This window comes from Cebus imitator, unplaced genomic scaffold (genome assembly GCF_001604975.1).
Source record: "Cebus imitator isolate Cc_AM_T3 unplaced genomic scaffold, Cebus_imitator-1.0 Scaffold250, whole genome shotgun sequence".
Classification (NCBI taxonomy): domain Eukaryota; kingdom Metazoa; phylum Chordata; class Mammalia; order Primates; family Cebidae; genus Cebus; species Cebus imitator.
Genome location: NW_016107565.1, coordinates 2,597,564 through 2,614,149, shown reverse-complemented (window position 1 = coordinate 2,614,149; position 16,586 = coordinate 2,597,564). Strand labels below are relative to the sequence as shown.

The following is a 16,586-nucleotide window of genomic DNA, read 5'->3' as shown; positions in this document are numbered from 1 at the left end:
TTTGAAATATGTGCAAGGTGTTTGTGGTTGCCAGCAGAGGGGCTACCTAAGACTACATAAGACTTCATAGAAAGCAATAGAAAACAGGGCAAGGTCGGAAAATGATGTCACTTAAACAACTACCCTGTACTAAGAGCACCTGTGTTATTTATGTGATTTTATTTTCAGGGTCATTGACCTATAATTTACCTACAGCCAAATATACCCTTTTGAAGTGGACTCTTCCATGAAATTGACAAGCATATTCAGTTATGTAACTACTACCACAATCAAGATATAAAATATCTCATTTAATTCTTACAGTAGCCCTATGAAGGAAGCTTGGATAAGAAAACTGAGGATCAGAGAAGTTAAGCCTCTTACCTTCTCCAAGGTCAAACCGTCAGTGAGAGCTGAAGGCAAAATGTGAATAGGAGAGAACTTGACATGCTTGGAGAACAGAGACAATGATATGGCTGGATGTAGCAAGAAAAAGAAGGGAGCTGGGTAAGACAGGAATTTGGAGACATCAACTGATCCAGGGATCAGGTAGCACAGAGTCTCATATGTATCAAATTTGGTTTGTATCGTAATTCTGTGAAGAAGCTTATATTTAAATTGAGCCAACCTCTTCTTAAAGCTTCAAGAACATGTTCATGTTGAAGTTTTATGAAATTGAAAAGAAAAAAGTATGCTGGCCTCCTTATCCTTGGTGATTTCATAAATTAAAAGATATTATGTTTTTTGAAGTCAAAATTCTCACTTAGAAGTCCCCCTGCCCCAACCCCTATAATTGGTATGAATTCTTTTCTATTTTTATTTATTTATTTGTTCCCTATCACCCTCATTACAAGGTAGGTTCCATGACAGCAAGGATTGTGTCCTTACCTTTTCGAGCTCCTTGCCTTTTCTCTAGAACCTTTAACAGTGTCTGCATGTGATAGATGCTTTATTGATCTCTGCCTGACAAATGAATAAACACCAACAGCACAGAGCAGAATCATAGAAAAGTCAAGGTTAGAAAAATCTTGATGGTCATCTAGTAAAAGGGTTGACTAACTTTTTCTGTTAGGAGGCAGATAATACATATTTTATGCTTTGTGGGCCACATATTCTCTGTTGCAACTACTCAACTCTTATCTGCATGGCTAGGTTCCAGTAAAATTTGTTTATAAAAATAGAGTGCAGGTCAATCTGGCCCATTGGCCATAGTTTGTCAACTCCTATATCTGTTAGGATAAGCTAGGTTATGTTGTGCTAGCAAGCAATTCCTGAATCTCAGTGGTTTGCCAAAGTGAATGCTTATTTCTTCCATATGCTACATAGTGGTCACAGTTCTACTGTAATTCTGCTCCTCTGGTGGTCCCCCACCTGGAACATTCTTGGACCTGTACAAAGAGAGATTGATGAGCTTGTATGTTGTTTTTTTTAGCTTTGTTTGGAAAAGAGACACATCACTCACACCCACATTTCATCAGCTGAAACATGTCATATGAACCCGTTTAAGTTTGGAGAGTGGGGTGGATAGTTATCACTAAAAGGATACATTACAAGAAGGAGCATTGAATGTGGATTAATAACAGTCCATCCTACCATCTGTCATTTGAATCTTTGATGGAACAAATATTTGTTTGCACCAAGTTACTTTTCAAACTCCACTTCCACACTTCTGGTGATGGGAAGCAGCCTGCTACCAAAGCAACCTGCTTCATCCTTTAAAACGTCTGATTGCTAAAAAGGTGATTTTATTGTGCTGAATTCCATATACCCATGAATTTCACCTAAGGATTCCAAATCTTCTTAAGATCCTGCAGAGCAGATGATTTTATTTACAAACACAAAAGATTACTCTAACCAGGAGGAGCCATTTCCTAATTCTTATATCAAGGAAGCAGGAACCCACACCCGAACCCCCAGGTAGCTGCCTTCCTTCATTTTCCAGAGTGTAAATGACCCATCATGGAGACAGGGCTGAACTTCTGAATGAGATCATAGCCTTTTTCGCCCTTTCTGCACAGTTTCACCCGGTGAATTATTGTCTTATTTTCATTCCACTCCAATGAGCTGTCAGCGATGGATACTGTAATTCACAGCAATAGAAACACAAACAGATGGGTAATTGACCTGTATGCCTTCATTACACTGGAGTTCAGTATGGCTCTTGGAGCCATAAAGTCCTTTATCTGCCAGTCTGAAATCCCTGGGCTTTCACAAGGAAGGGGATCAGGCTGACTTTTGCAAAAGGTACAGTCCTTGTTGTTGTTCTTCCCACCTTGCGCATTTCAGAAATGGACAGAATTTGACAAGCAGAACTTAGCGGTACAAGACAACAGCTGGGGCTCCTATAAAGCTCAGAGATATCTACAGGGGGCACATTCGGATACAAGAACAGGACAGAAAAATATTTATATTCAACCAATGTATAACCTGTGTTTTTTCCATCTTCCTTTGGCACTGTAAGAAATCGTGTATTTAATATCTAATGAAATAGGTCAAAAAAGAGCAAATCCATCAAAAATACTGCTGTATTAGGTAATTATGATATAGAATAAAATAAAGCTTAGCAAAAACAACCTATGACAATGCATGGTCTTTGCCTTGAATAAGAAAGGCTTAGATTGACCCAAATTATGCCCTCTGCTACGGCATACTGCATTGCCTTTCTTTATCTATTCAGACCATGCTCATGTTTCAAGATTCAGCCTACATCCCACAGTCATTACAAAGTCTTCCATATTCATTGTTTCCAGGCCTGTTTTCTTTCATCTTCATAATAGATCACTGAATTATTCAATATTTGAAATATATTTATAAACACCTACTATGTGCCAGACACAATGCCACTTTTAACAATCAATCAAGATCTTTCTTTCTTGTTCTTGAATTTTTTTTTATTTGCTTTAGTTTTGAATATTCAAGTAACCCCTCTGTTTCCTTAGGAGGTGGGAAGCATGCATTAAACCTCTTCTTGATTTCTTCCAACAATTCCTAATGTACTACTTGTTTAAAGAAAGAGAAAGAGGCTGCATTCCTATCAACAAAAGAGCAGAATCAAAGCCAGAGATGAAGACTGGGTTATAATCTTCATGTCTTTGGTTCACCTTCAGCTTCTGTTGATTGGATCTTCTTTTCTAGATATTAAATGTTCTCCAGCCTCACAGGGCATGGTCAATTGAACCAAGTGCCTGTGCTAGCAATATCGTCAATGTTGTTGAAGGTCTCCAGGGATCCAATCTTAGGGTCCCCTGAAAAGTTCTTCTGTTACTTGGGTACTCCTAGTGGTTGAAACTCAACAACACAGTGAACCCATTTTTTTCCTGAATCTCAGAATCCCTTTCTGTGTTGAATAAAGATCTTTCTTATACTATAAGAAATGCTGTTTCCTCTAAGGAACCCACAGATCTCTGCTCCGTGTCACTCTTCCCTTCAGAATTTTGATCTCTCGGTCGCAGGAACTGTTTCTCTTCTTTTCTAGGGAACTTAAAAGAAAACAAACAAGCAAAAGAAGGCAAATCTTAATCACAAAAAATGTGAGGGCCAAGCTGATTCTCAGTTGGAAGGAGTTATATGCCTGAAGCCTTTTCTATGCCCTTCCCGCTGAATAGACTACTCTTTCTGTGGATCCTTCATCGCCTAGTACCTGAGTACCCATTAGGTCTTAGCTTAAATGCTATCCCCTAGGAGAGTAGAGAGTACCTTTAACACTCCTAATTCATTCCATGCTGGGTTAGTTCTTTCTCTGTGTTCCCTGAAAAACTTTTACTTCTTGTACAATACTGGTTTTATTGCATCCAAAGTGCTAGTTTACACTTCTCTCTCTCTTTCTCTCACTCACTCACTAAACTGTAATACCTACAGCAAGAGAGAGTTGTCTGCCTCATCCCCCCTATATCCACAGCACAGGTGCCTGGCACATAGTAGGTCTTCAGGAATGTGTGTGAAAGAAGGGAAGCAGAAAGATGGGAAGGAAAGAAGAAAAGATAAATTGGAAGAAGGAAGGAGAGAAGAAAAGGAGGGAGGGAGGGAGGAAGGAAGAAAGGAAAGAAGGAAGGAAGGAAGGAAAATTTATAGAGTGATTAAAAACAAAGACCAATAATAATTATTTTAATGCTGATATGAGAAAATGCATTCTTGGCATGTTTTATACTGGCTCAAATGGTGCTATTCAAGGAGGATTTTTCTAGAAGGGTTCAAGTTTGGTCCAGGTAATGAATATGATCTGATATCTGGTTAAATGGAGGGAACTTAACATTTGTTGAATACTTAATTATGACAGTGTCTTGGTCTGCTCACGCTGCTGTAACAAAATACCCTAGACTGGGTGGCTTACACAGAAGGAAATTATTTGTCACAGGTCTGGATGCTGGGAAATCCAAGATCAAGTGCCAGCAGATATGGTGTCTGGTGAGGGAGGGACAGACTGCTTTCTGACTTGCAGATAGCTACAAGATGTCTCTTCTCCTGTCTCTTCCTCTACTTATAAGGGCACTAGTCCCATCACAAGGGCACCACACACATGGCCTCATCTAAAGCTAATTACCTTCCAGGGTTTCCACCTCCTTATACCATGGCATTGCAAGTGAGGGTTTCAGCATATGAATGTGTGTATGGGAGTTAGAGAGCACAAACCTTGAGTCCTTGGCAGCTGGGCTATGGCTGAAGTTTTTGCCCCTTCTCTCTTCGTTAGTATACTAGGAATTTAGCGTTTCAACGTCACAGGCAAAGAGCCCCTGAGTTTCAGGGAAGATAAAACATTGCCAGAGGTTGCTCTGTACTGCAGCCACCACAGCAGTTCTAAGCCAGGTCACCCTCGAGTGTGTCACAACTCAAGTTGAATTCCTAGATTGGAGTCCTGGTTCTGTTACCTTAGTTGTAAGACTTTGCCCGGGTCATCTCATTTTTAAATTCTAACACCCCACAAGCTTCATGAGCCACCTTTCTTTTCATCTTGGAGGAGGAAGTGTTCAAAGTTCAAAGTTCCTTTGATCCACAAATAAGTGCCTGGAGCCTGCACTGGGCTTGACCTGAGTTTACACTCTGGGTGCCCGTAGAGGGCAGACAGGCCCTTTTTTCCCTAGAGCCCACTCTAGGGAATATTAAAAATAAAACAAATTCAAAAGAACATTTCAGCCAGGAATTAATACTATGAAGAAAACTGAAGATGCCTTTTAACGTGGGCCTGGGAAGGTCTGGATTACAGGACAAGAGATCAAGCAGAAATCAGAGGAGAGAATATTCGGTGCACAGGGAAAGGCAAGTGCAAAGGTTATGGGCGGAACAATATTGATGTATTGCCGGGACTGAAAAAAGGGCATCATTTTTCTGATGTGTTCTGAGTATAGAATTGAATATTAGGAGATAACGGGAAGGAGGGAGGCAAGGAAATAGAGACATCCTATCCCATGACACAGAGAAAGAGAAATAATATCTCAGCACACAAAGACTGTATACAAACTACAAAAAATATTGTGAGATGCATGTGTCGAAGGTGAATTGAAAGGAAAAAGAATGAGGTACAAATCAGGAAAAGAGAAGGAAGACATCTTGAGTGTTCCCACATATACATTGCCTACTCGCTCTGCAGAATGCTGAAATATTCCATTTTAAATTATAACAAGATTTTTTTAAATATATAAAAAGATTGGGGAAAAATATTCCATATGTTCAGTGTGGGTGAGCTGACGTTCAAATAAAACTCTCAACTATTGCCTGCCTGGGTTTTTTGAGGCAAAATTTATATGCTTGGCAATGACAGTAGCCCTTTTCTCTCTGATTTTCTCAGTTTTCTTTTCTCTCTCTCTCTCTCTCTCTCTTTCTGTGTGTGTGTTGTGTCTTTGGGAACTGTGGGGACAGAATCTTTCACCCCAGCCGGCAGCTGTATATCTTTCAAACAGTGGTTTCACAGGCCAAATCCCCCTCCAAATTATTTATGGCTCCCATTGAAGCAGGCAGGATTCAGGCGCCCACGTAGGAGGTCAGCACTGGGCCTCTTTGTTGGACACAGGCCATCAGGAGACGACTCTGGCTGTGACTGCTGTGTGAACCTCTGCTGCCGTAGAAATGGTTATGTAACTTTAAACAGTAATGACATTTTGCAGAAAAGTGCTTTTTAATTGCTACGTCTTCATTATTCTCTTTCGAAATTGCCCAGGAGATTCTGCCTCCAAGACAGCTCTGCATGTTCTGAGTTTCCATTTTTAAAGAGCAGCCAGTTTTGTGTTTTAGCTGCTCCCAGAAAACCCCCAACTCCAAACTTCATCTGTTGTCAGTTGCATTAATTTGGGTAGGTAATACTGCCTTTTGTATCCTTGCCAAATGGAAAAATGATTTGACGCAATTTTCTAAAAATGCTCTCCCCAAATTCCTTTTGGGCTGAGACCAGGAATAGAATATTTTATCCCCTACAGAAGGGAGAAAGAAAATGATGAGCAAGCTAGAAAAATAGAACTGAGAATATAATCTGTAGAGTTCCTTTAAGCAACAGAAACTTAACCCCAATCCATATACCCAGTTGCCTATGGGGGATTGGGATCAGCTAAAAATAAATTTGGCTCTGGAAGAGAAAATGGTGATATGGATAAAATGACTCAATAATTCACACTCTGAAAGAGTTGTAGATTCAGTGCAGCAGGAACTTTATCGCTTAATTTGTTTTACCTCACGTTTTGATATGTATGTTATACCCTCGTACAGTAGCCTTCCCAAATAGCCACTCAAACCCATATGGACCCCTTGCTCATCAATGTAGAGCCCACTCAGTCTCACTGCAGCCCATCATTCAACTGTATAGCTTAATCTGCTAGAATCCTGTCCATGCATATTGACGTTTACACCTTCCTCAACAGCCCTGCCCTCAATGCTGGTTCAACAGACGCAGAATTCTAAACCCTCCTCCTTATCAGAGCTTTGCAAATATCTGAAGACTGCCTTCTGATGATACACCCACACCTGTTTTTCCTTCATGAATCCTGATGGTTCTGTTAAACCTTTAACCACTTTAATCAGAGGAGTGACAGCATCATCATCCCCATCATCACGTCAAAAATAAGAATAGACAACATTTGTTGCTTGCTTGCTATGTGCCAGGAACCTCTCCAGACAATTTGCAGGCATTCTTTCATGTAGTCTTCTCCATGATCCTTGCATGTAGGTACTAACTGGAACCTTGGAGACAGACTGAATTTTTTTTTTTTTTTGAGACGACTTAGATGGTAAGTAGAGGAGCCAGTGTAGCCCTGCCCAGGTTTTTGACTACAGTGTGTGATTTCCTGGCATAAGGCATTAAGGTATGGTGAAGGAACCATCTTCTTTCCCACAATGTCCCTCTGAGAATATTATTCTTTAGCCGCCGTATGAAGACAGGTTGAAAGGATGAGGCTTATTTAAATGTATACAAAATTTGAAGAACATAGAAAAAAGATAAAAATCTAGAAACAACTGTGAAATAGAAAGTGGAAGAAATGCTGACCTTGTTCAGCATATCCCTGATAAGTAGGATTAAAAAGTGTCCCTGAAGCATAAACGAGAAAAAAATTATCCAAATAAGATACAGTTCTCTTTTACACAGTGAGTAGTATAACCACTACTTCATATTGGAAGCTGAAACTGTTTGCAGCTCCAAATGAGGTGGAGAGAAATGTCCTAAGCGCATGTGCCCTAATGAATTAAGGTAGCCCAGATCTGTCCTTCTCTCTGGACACTATAGACAATAGACTAGTCTGCTGACTTTTCATAGGTACCAGAGTAGTGCTCATACCCAGATAAATCCTTCCCTCTCATTGGCCCTCTGTATTAAGACTTCGAATATTCAAGTCTAGAGAGAAGATCATGAAATGTAGTTCAGAGTGCTCATCCTATCACCATGGGCTGGTCACTTCCTATTGGTGGACTATGGCTTCTTCACTGTTAGAACAAAGAAGAGAAAATTAATTACCTAGTGATGCTTATGTCTAGTGATGTGTTAGTTTTTATATTACAGTGATCCTATTAAGTTATATCACTCTAATTGTGTTACTCATACCCTTCAAAACTACCAATGTGTACCTGTGATCCACAGAATAATGTCCAAACTACCTAGCATATAAGAAAGCCCTTTGCACACTGGCCTCTGACCCTTTCTATATCTATTTTCTACAGCACAGGCAACTCATTCATCCAAGTTCATTCCTTCACTAGGAATCTTCAGACAAATGATGTCTTTCCTCTTAAGAATGTCCTTCCTGTTCTTCTTTTAACCTGGTGATCTCTTACTTGGTTTTCAACCAGCCCAAATTCTGTCTCCTCTATGAAGGTTTCTCTGCTCTCTAAACAATGTTATTATGACTGTCTCTGCTATAGGTCTACAAAGCCATGTTATGATGATGTGTGTCCATGTCTGTGCCTCCTGATTACATTGTAAGCTCCCCAAGGGCAAGGATTGTATCTTTTTTTTTTTTTTTTAAATCTCTGTGGGCCTGGTACCTACCTCAGGACTTGCGTTTCATAAATAGGGTTTACAAATATTTAAGGAAAGCAATTAAGGAAATAATGATAAACAATAATGTTGTATTTTCAATATGAGTTTTCTCCACAAATGGAAAAGGTATATACCATATGTGGCTCTAGCCTCAATCCCACTACAACAGAATAGACTATGCCTTTCAGAGACGGCCAAGATCATGACCGGAGAAGTTTAAGTAAAACTGATGCAACTGGAAGCCTCACCGATAATGCCTGTCTTTATCTAGGTTGGCCCAGAAATATATTGGTTCCAGTACACAGGGAGAAATGTAGCAGCTTCAGATTCCTATGTGTCACCTCTGGAAACTGTTAATGAAACACCTTTTTTTAACCTTTCTGTTTTCCCTTCTTGCTATTCTCAAACAGGTCTTCAGATAATCTTTCCTCAGTATCTGCAAGAGAAGTTTGTCCAGTCGGCCTTGAGCTACATCATGTGCAATGGGGAGGGGGAGTACCTGTGCCAGAATAGCCAGTGTCGATGCCAATGTGCCGAGGAGTATCCGCAGTGCAACTGCCCCATCACAGACATCCAGATCATGGAGTACACGCTGGCCAACATGGCCAAGTCTTGGACCGAAGCTTATAAGGACCTGGAGAATTCAGGTAGAGGGTCTAACTCAGTGCCACTGCATAAGTGGCCTTGAGCCAAGTCTGTAAGGGAGCTAATCTAACTGGAATTAGGACTGCTGCGAGGCAAAGTTCAGTGACCCTGACTCTTCCACTTTAGAGGGTCCAGATGCAAGTATAATAGCTGTCACAGATCAGGCACTCAATAAATCTCCACTGAAGAAAATTAATGAATAGCATAATCCAGTTTGTGGTCATATGATGTATTGTTTCTGTTGTACCCAGAAGACAGAAAGAATAAATCTGCATAGGAAACCTCTGGAGAGGGAAGAGTCAGAGGTGGTTGTATTGATTCCTTGGGCTGTGTGTGTGTGTGTGTGTGTGTGTGTGTGTGTGTGTGTATTCAGATGCTTCTGTCTGTCTCTATAAATAAACACATAGCTCTATGTGTTTATTTGTGTGTGCATATACATAGAGGTATAGATATCCAAAGAATCTACAGACTATCAAAGCTCAAAGTCACTTTTCTGTTAACTTAGTTATTTTATGCATATCATAGTTCAGAAAAATGAGTTTCAGGGGAGGAAAGACAGTCACCCAAGCTACTAAAGCAGATGAAGTCCAGAGTAGGATCTCTGGCTTCAAGGACATTTGAGTTTTGTTGGAAAATCAGGTGTTAATTATGTAACCATGCCAGTGATTAGGAAATGGCAAGGTTATATCTGTAAAGAAGGATGAGCTGCTGTGAACAAATGATGTGGAGTTGGGGGGTCAATGTGGTCAAGGAAGGCTACCTTAAAAAAGAGCAGAAATTGAAGTATCTGACTATGGTGCAGGTATCAGAAGGTGGGTGCAGATAGACCAATGGGAGGCACAAGGGGCCTAGGAGGGAGATGACCATGAGGTGGGTTAGGGAGTTGGTACAAGTTGTAAAAACAGGAAGTGTGCCAAGATGCCAAGATATTTAGAAGGAAACAATGGCAGAGCTTGATGTTGGATTGTCGACAAGAGTTGAAGAGAAAGGGGGTATTGAGGTGATATTCATAAACCTCCTTTGATAGGCATGTTAGACAAACTGAATAGATGTTGGTAATCTTCATTGAGCTGGGACACCCTGAAAGATTTGGGAAGAAGACCATGTGCTCACTTTTATATAGCATAAGCCTGAGAATCCTGGAGACTTCCCAGATGCCAAGCAAGCACTTAGCATGTAATATGTACTCAAGTACCTGTTAAATAAATGGGCTTATGCATAGAGCGTTACTGTCTTTAAAACAACATTATATTTCTTAAATCTGTTGTAATAGCCACCTTAAAGGAAGTAGTAACATTTCTGTATTATGGAGAAGGGAACGCCTCCTCTGTAATCCTCCTTCAAGGCTTAGTGTTTTCCCTGGGGCTGCACAGTTAGTAAATTGCAGGATTGGTAATGGAATTCCTGATGCCAAATCTACTGCTCACAGCAGCTTTGGTTACTAAACTTTCCTTTGCCCTCTAGGCCTGAGGTTCCCTCATCTGATAAATGAGAGGGCATTTTTGTGTTTTTAATATTTGAATTTATTCAAGTTTTTAGACAAGACATTCTTTGATCAAGCAAAATCATACCTTGGAGCCACTGTGTACCACAGATAAAAGCAGAGTTCTGTGGAACAGTATTTGAAAATAACTGGTTTCCATGAACTCTAAGCTGTAAACCAGCTCTGGGAACCCAGAATGCATCAGGGATTCTGCTCTTGCTGTGCTGTGCAGCTCAAATGGATCTGTGGATGCCTTATAACGACACCCATTAGTCCATTGACCATCCTGAGAACCCATAAAAGAGAAGTTCATGTTGAAAATGTACTATGATGATTATTTGGCCCCAAACAAAGAAAGCATTTGATAAAATGCTTTTGCAAAAAGATTTCACCGATTGCTAAGAAACAGAGGGAATTTAGGCTATATGTATAAGGAATAAGACTCCTTAGTATACAATCCTTATTTCCAAGGAATAGAAACCACTTTGAGTGGGTGGGTGAGGAAACACAGAAAACTGAGATGTCACTGAATAAGCTGAACAGGCCAAGAAAATGATTTATGTCACACTTTCTCCCCATAAGGCATACACTCCCTCTAGATTGCCTGTGCTTCTGTATTTGAAATGGCTTTACCCTTTAAGATAAATCCATTCATCCACATGTGCATCAGAGGCTTGTGCATATGAGTTCTCCTTTGGTTCATTTTTAGCCCTTAACCTTCACTACTCAGCCCAGGTGATTTGGAGGGATTAATGACCAGGCCAAAGTAAAAGGCATTGCTTCCTTGACGGCTCCAGAGTGTAGGTGGCAAATAGGACCTAGTTTCTATACATGAATGACGATCTGCATCTCCTTCCTGGTGGATTGGTTGGAGTACTTTTACTTTTACTCAAGAAAGTTAATGCATTTAACCCTTAAATTCCATTTTCTTTTAAGACCCAAATTTGGGTTCATTGGAAGGCCTGTGTTTCCCTTTGACATCAACAGAGCCCTCTGCAAGAGCAGCTTTATGTTTTCCATGGGAGGAGAGCCCAGCTGCCCCAAATAGGAGAGTCATCAGGGCCTGTCTCCTGCCTTCAGCCAGCTCACTGAATCCATCGATCAGTGTAGAGGCTTGTTTCATCCTGTCAGTCTTATGCTACCATCAATCGAGTATTTTCTGTGTATCAGAAACTAGTTAGGTAGATGTAGTACTAGGCCACTATGTCACTCTCAACATTTGGATTAGATACCGTTATTCCTGTTAGCAGATGGGGAAACTAAGGTCTTGAGAGAATAAGGGTCCCACAGCTGTGCAGTACTCAGATGTGACTCCAACTCTTGCCTGTCTCTTTGTAATGAAGTGCCTGAGGTTTTTCTAGGAGTCAGAGCTTCTGTTTTTTTATCGCCTTTTATTTACTATTTTCTCCTAATGTGCTGAGCCTAGGGATTGCCCGTTTTTATGTGTTGAGAGGAAATATAATATACTAACTAAGAACACAGGGTTTGGAGCCAGACTCAGACCTTAATTCTCCAGTCTACTGGCCATTTGACCTTGGGCAAGGTAGCTAACTTCTCTGTGCCCTAATTTTAGAATGGGGCTCTAAAATACCTACCTCATAGGTTTGCTATAAAATGTGGTTATATATGTTAGGTGATTATGACTGTGCCTGGTGCCTGTCAAGAGCTATGTAAGCATTTTTAAAAATAAAATGAAAGCTTAAATGCATAGTATACTAAAATGTCCTTGGAGGTTTTATAATATGAAGTAAAAGTGTTAGGCTGAAGATTTATGATATTTATATAAATCCAACCATTAGCCTTTTTTCCTACAAAATGATCAACCCCTTGATTTTTTAATTTTCCAGGAATGGGGTGATAGGGATTAGAATTACAGCAGATTGGATTATTAGATTAGAAAACAAAAATTCAGGACACAGACCTGGATCTTGTCATTTATCAGCCACATTACCTTTAGAAAATCATTTTCCTATTTTGGGCTTCGGTTTTCCTACTTGTAGAACAAGAAAGCTGAACGAGATAATTTTTATGGCTGTGCCAAGTTGACACTCTGAAACAGCATCACAAACTGAGGCAGAAACCTTTACCCCAGAGACCCAAGAGTTTGTCACCATCTCTTAAGCTGAAGTTTTTTGAAATGTGGGATGATGCTAGATGGGACACATGTACAACTTCAAAGCACACTGGATCACGGAGTGGGGAAGTTGAGCCATTTCAGTTCTCTGTCAAACCTGCAGATTACATCAAAGAGAAAGTTTCAGTTTGGTGCTAGCATGCCTTTAACGCCTCTTGAACACTTGCTAATTTACTGTATTTCAACATGAGAGAGGCATGGAGGTTTGATCATTTGGCAGGCAACAGTGTCTGACTAGAATTTATTAACATTGTTTTTATCATATTTATTTTTATAGCTACCATTCTTCTGGAGGCATGCAATAGTGATTTTCTCTGGCGAATTTGATAAACATTTTGTTTTAGATTTTTTTTTTTTCTTTTTTTTGAGCTGGACTCTCCCTCTGTTGCCCAGGCTGGACTCCAGTGGTGCAATCTCGGCTCACTGCAACCTTTGTCTCCTGGGTTCAAGCAATTCTCTGGCCTCGTCCTCCTGAGTACCTGGGATTACAGGCGCCCACCACCACAGCCAGCTAATTTTTGTATTTTTAGTAGAGATGGGGTTTTGCCATGTTGGCCAGGCTGGTTTCAAACTCCTGACTTGTGATCCACCTGCCTCAGCCTCCCAAAGTGCTGGGATTACAGATGTGAGCCACCGCGCCCGGCCTTGTTTTCTATTTTTAAGTTAAAAATAATGATTTGATTCAAATAACATGTTAAGTAGTTATAATAATATATGAACATTACTATAAAGTTGGTTTTCTGATGCCAGAATTGTGGGAAGCCCTGTCTTAAGCAAGGATACAGTATGCAGATTCCCTTCGTAAAAAAAGCACAGTGGCTTTCGCCCTTTCTGGTAGGGGAAAGATAGGCTAATGCCATGTTCTATGGCCTGCAGGAAAACAAAATTACGTTTGCAGGCCTGCCTTATTGGAAGGCAAGACCAAGCATTCCAGGTGATGTCAGATGGCTGCTGTCATGTTTAGCTCTTCTCTCTCGGCCTTTCTCTCTCACTAGATGAGTTTAAATCGTTTATGAAGCGCCTCCCCAGCAACCACTTCCTGACCATCGGGAGCATCCATCAGCACTGGGGCAATGACTGGGACCTGCAGAACCGCTACAAGCTCCTGCAGAGTGCCACAGAAGCACAGAGACAAAAGATCCAACGCACTGCCCGCAAGCTTTTCGGCCTCAGTGTACGCTGTCGCCACAATCCCAACCACCAGCTGCCTAGAGAGAGGTAAGTGCTGCCGCCACCTCCACTTCTGCAGGCACCGACCTGGCGCTAGTGTACATCATCTTGCTGCCGAGTGAAATGCAGTGTAGATGGTGCATTTGCAGGTGGCAAGCAGGCCCTTGCATGGTCCAGACCAACAAGTTTCTGGATCACCTCTGGCTTCTCACCTACTGGCTCTGGCTGCAACAGACTCCACATTGTTTCCTGAATATACCATGAATTTTCAGCCTTTGTGTTCTGTCTGATACATCTTACTGAGGAAGGGAATTAACACTAGCTCTGATGGCTATAAGGCATTAACCTGCTGTTTAAAATATAGTTTCTATTTAATTTTTAAACTACTGAGCAAAACCGATTTTAGCATCTCCACCATAATGGTGAAGAACCTGGACTAACTAATTAATCAATCACTGCCTTATTTATTGAGGTTCCTTGATCAGAGCCTGGAGTGAGTGACACAGATAAGATACCTTAGTACAAAATGTGAGGAGACACTCACTTGTGGGGTCATTGAGTGCAGGGTCCTCACCTGAGAGAGTGTCACCTTCAGTGCCAGGCTATCTTGCTGCTGAGTCAGAGCTAATGCTGCTGTTCCCTCCATAAAGTCTTCCTTTAGTCCCAGCCCTGCCCTGGATATACCGAGTATCTGCCAGATGGTGGAAAATACAGAGATGGACAAGATGGACAGGGCCCACATCGCCACGGAATTAGGGTTTCCTAACTCTCTCAGGGGCACATAGGGAAGGAGCCAGGATTTGGATCCAGGTTTTTCAGACTCCACTCTTCCAGGGCATTTCTGATCTGCAGCTGATCTTTAGAGGTGCCTCCAGGGTTTCTGAAAGGGCATCACAGGACAGCTAAAAGGGCAGGGTGGGACTCTCCATCATGCTTCAGACAAAGCAGCTCTGCTATTATTTCTTGCATGTTTGGGGGTTCTACCTTCTATTTCGTTCTAAGAAAAATCCACTTTAAAAAGAATAAGCCCATTCACATTCACGCAGCATGCTCTGTGTCACACACACACACACACACACACACACACATATATATACACACACACACATATATATATATGTGTATGTATATATGTATATATGTGTGTGTGTGTGTGTGTGTGTGTGTATGTGTGTGTGTGTATGTATATATATATATGATTGTTACTCTGTTGTACAAATCAGGAAATGGAAGCTGAGAGAGGTAAAGTAGTTGGTCCAAACCTACAATGTAAATCAGTGGTTCTGGCTTGTAGGTGGCATTTTCCCCAGGGGACATTTGAAAATATCTGAAGACAATTTTGATTATTATAACAGGGGTAGAGGGTATTATTGCACAGGCAGTTCTCACAACAAAGAAGTATCTGACTTCAAAAGTTAGTGGTGTTTGGGCTTAGCAATTCTGATGTAAGAGAGACAAGATGCCACCAGTTTTAGGTTGGTGCAAAAGTCATGACAGTTTTTGTTAATGGTTCAGCCTCTGTATTCTGTCTGATTCACCTGATTGAGGTGGGGAATTAACACTAGCTCAGATAGCTATGTGGTGTCATCCTAGCTGTTTAAAATATATTTACTATTTAATTTTTAAATTACTGAAATTTCTAATTAAATTTAAATGAAATCCTATTTAATTAAATTTCTAGTTAATTTTTAAAATTTCTATTTATCTTTAAAATCACCATTTAAATTAAAAATTACTGGTTTTGCTAATGGCAAAAATCACGAAGACTTTTGCACCAACCTAAATAAACCTGTAAGGCAAAATCTTCTCCTCCTAACCGGCCCGTTCTACTGGCACTTAAGATTTAACAATTGCAGTCTTCTAAAGCAGTCCCTCCACCTAATTAGCCCATTGTTGCATTCTTTTTTTTTTTTTTTTCTCATTTTTCTTGAGTCAGAGCTAATGCTGCTGTTCCCTCCATAAACTTTTCCCGATTGTACTGGCCAATATAGAAGCCTTCTTATTCTAGATTCCCACTAATCTAAAATCTTTTCCTTAGTCAGCGTATTTCTTTCTTTACCACCCTTATGAAACATCCTCCTTGTACAGACACTCATGCTCATCTCTGTTTTCCCCATTCCCTCCAAATTTGAGCCGACTGCTTTGCATCTAGCTTGTAATCATTATATTACTTTGTGAATTAAATAGAATTTCTTTTGCCAATTTCTTGTTGCAATGCTGCTGAACTAAGGACTAGAAAAGGTCACAAACTTGCTTTCTTGTCAAGTGCAACAGTTGCACAGACTGCTACCACCAGCAAGTCTCTGAAGAAGCTTCCTTTAGATCCATCGCACATCTGCCATGAGACCCACATCGAGCACTGTGGGAAATTCAGAAACACACACAGGGAACAGTGCTGTGAAAGATGTCTTGTACAGCAGGAGTGGGGAGGGGTTCTTCTATCAATCAGATCCCATATGTATTAGTGTGTGCGAGTTGCCATAACTAAGTACCATGGAACCAGTTGCTTAAACAATGGAAATTTATTATCTCGTAGTTCTGGAGGCTGGAAGCCCAAGATCAAGCTGTCAGCAGGCTTGTTTTCTTCTGAGGCCCCTCTTTCTGGCTTGTGAATGGCTGTTTTCTCCCTGTGTCTCCATGTGGTCTTTCCTCTGTGTGCATCTGCGTCCTAATAGCCTCTCTCTCTTTTATTTTTATAAATTAATTTTTTAAATTTATTT

General features: G+C 40.7%; 1 protein-coding gene across 1 annotated transcript in view; it reads left to right on the top strand.

The window, feature by feature from the left end:
- LOC108282751 (BMP/retinoic acid-inducible neural-specific protein 1) overlaps positions 1–9,380 on the top strand; it is a 169,396-nt gene extending 160,016 nt beyond the window's left edge. Inside the window, exon 6 of the mRNA XM_017498752.2 lies at positions 8,845–9,380. Within this exon, the coding sequence (XP_017354241.2) occupies positions 8,845–9,122 (278 nt within the window). The 3' untranslated portion in view covers positions 9,123–9,380. The remainder of the gene's footprint in view (positions 1–8,844) is intronic.
- The last annotated feature ends 7,206 nt before the right edge of the window (positions 9,381–16,586 follow it).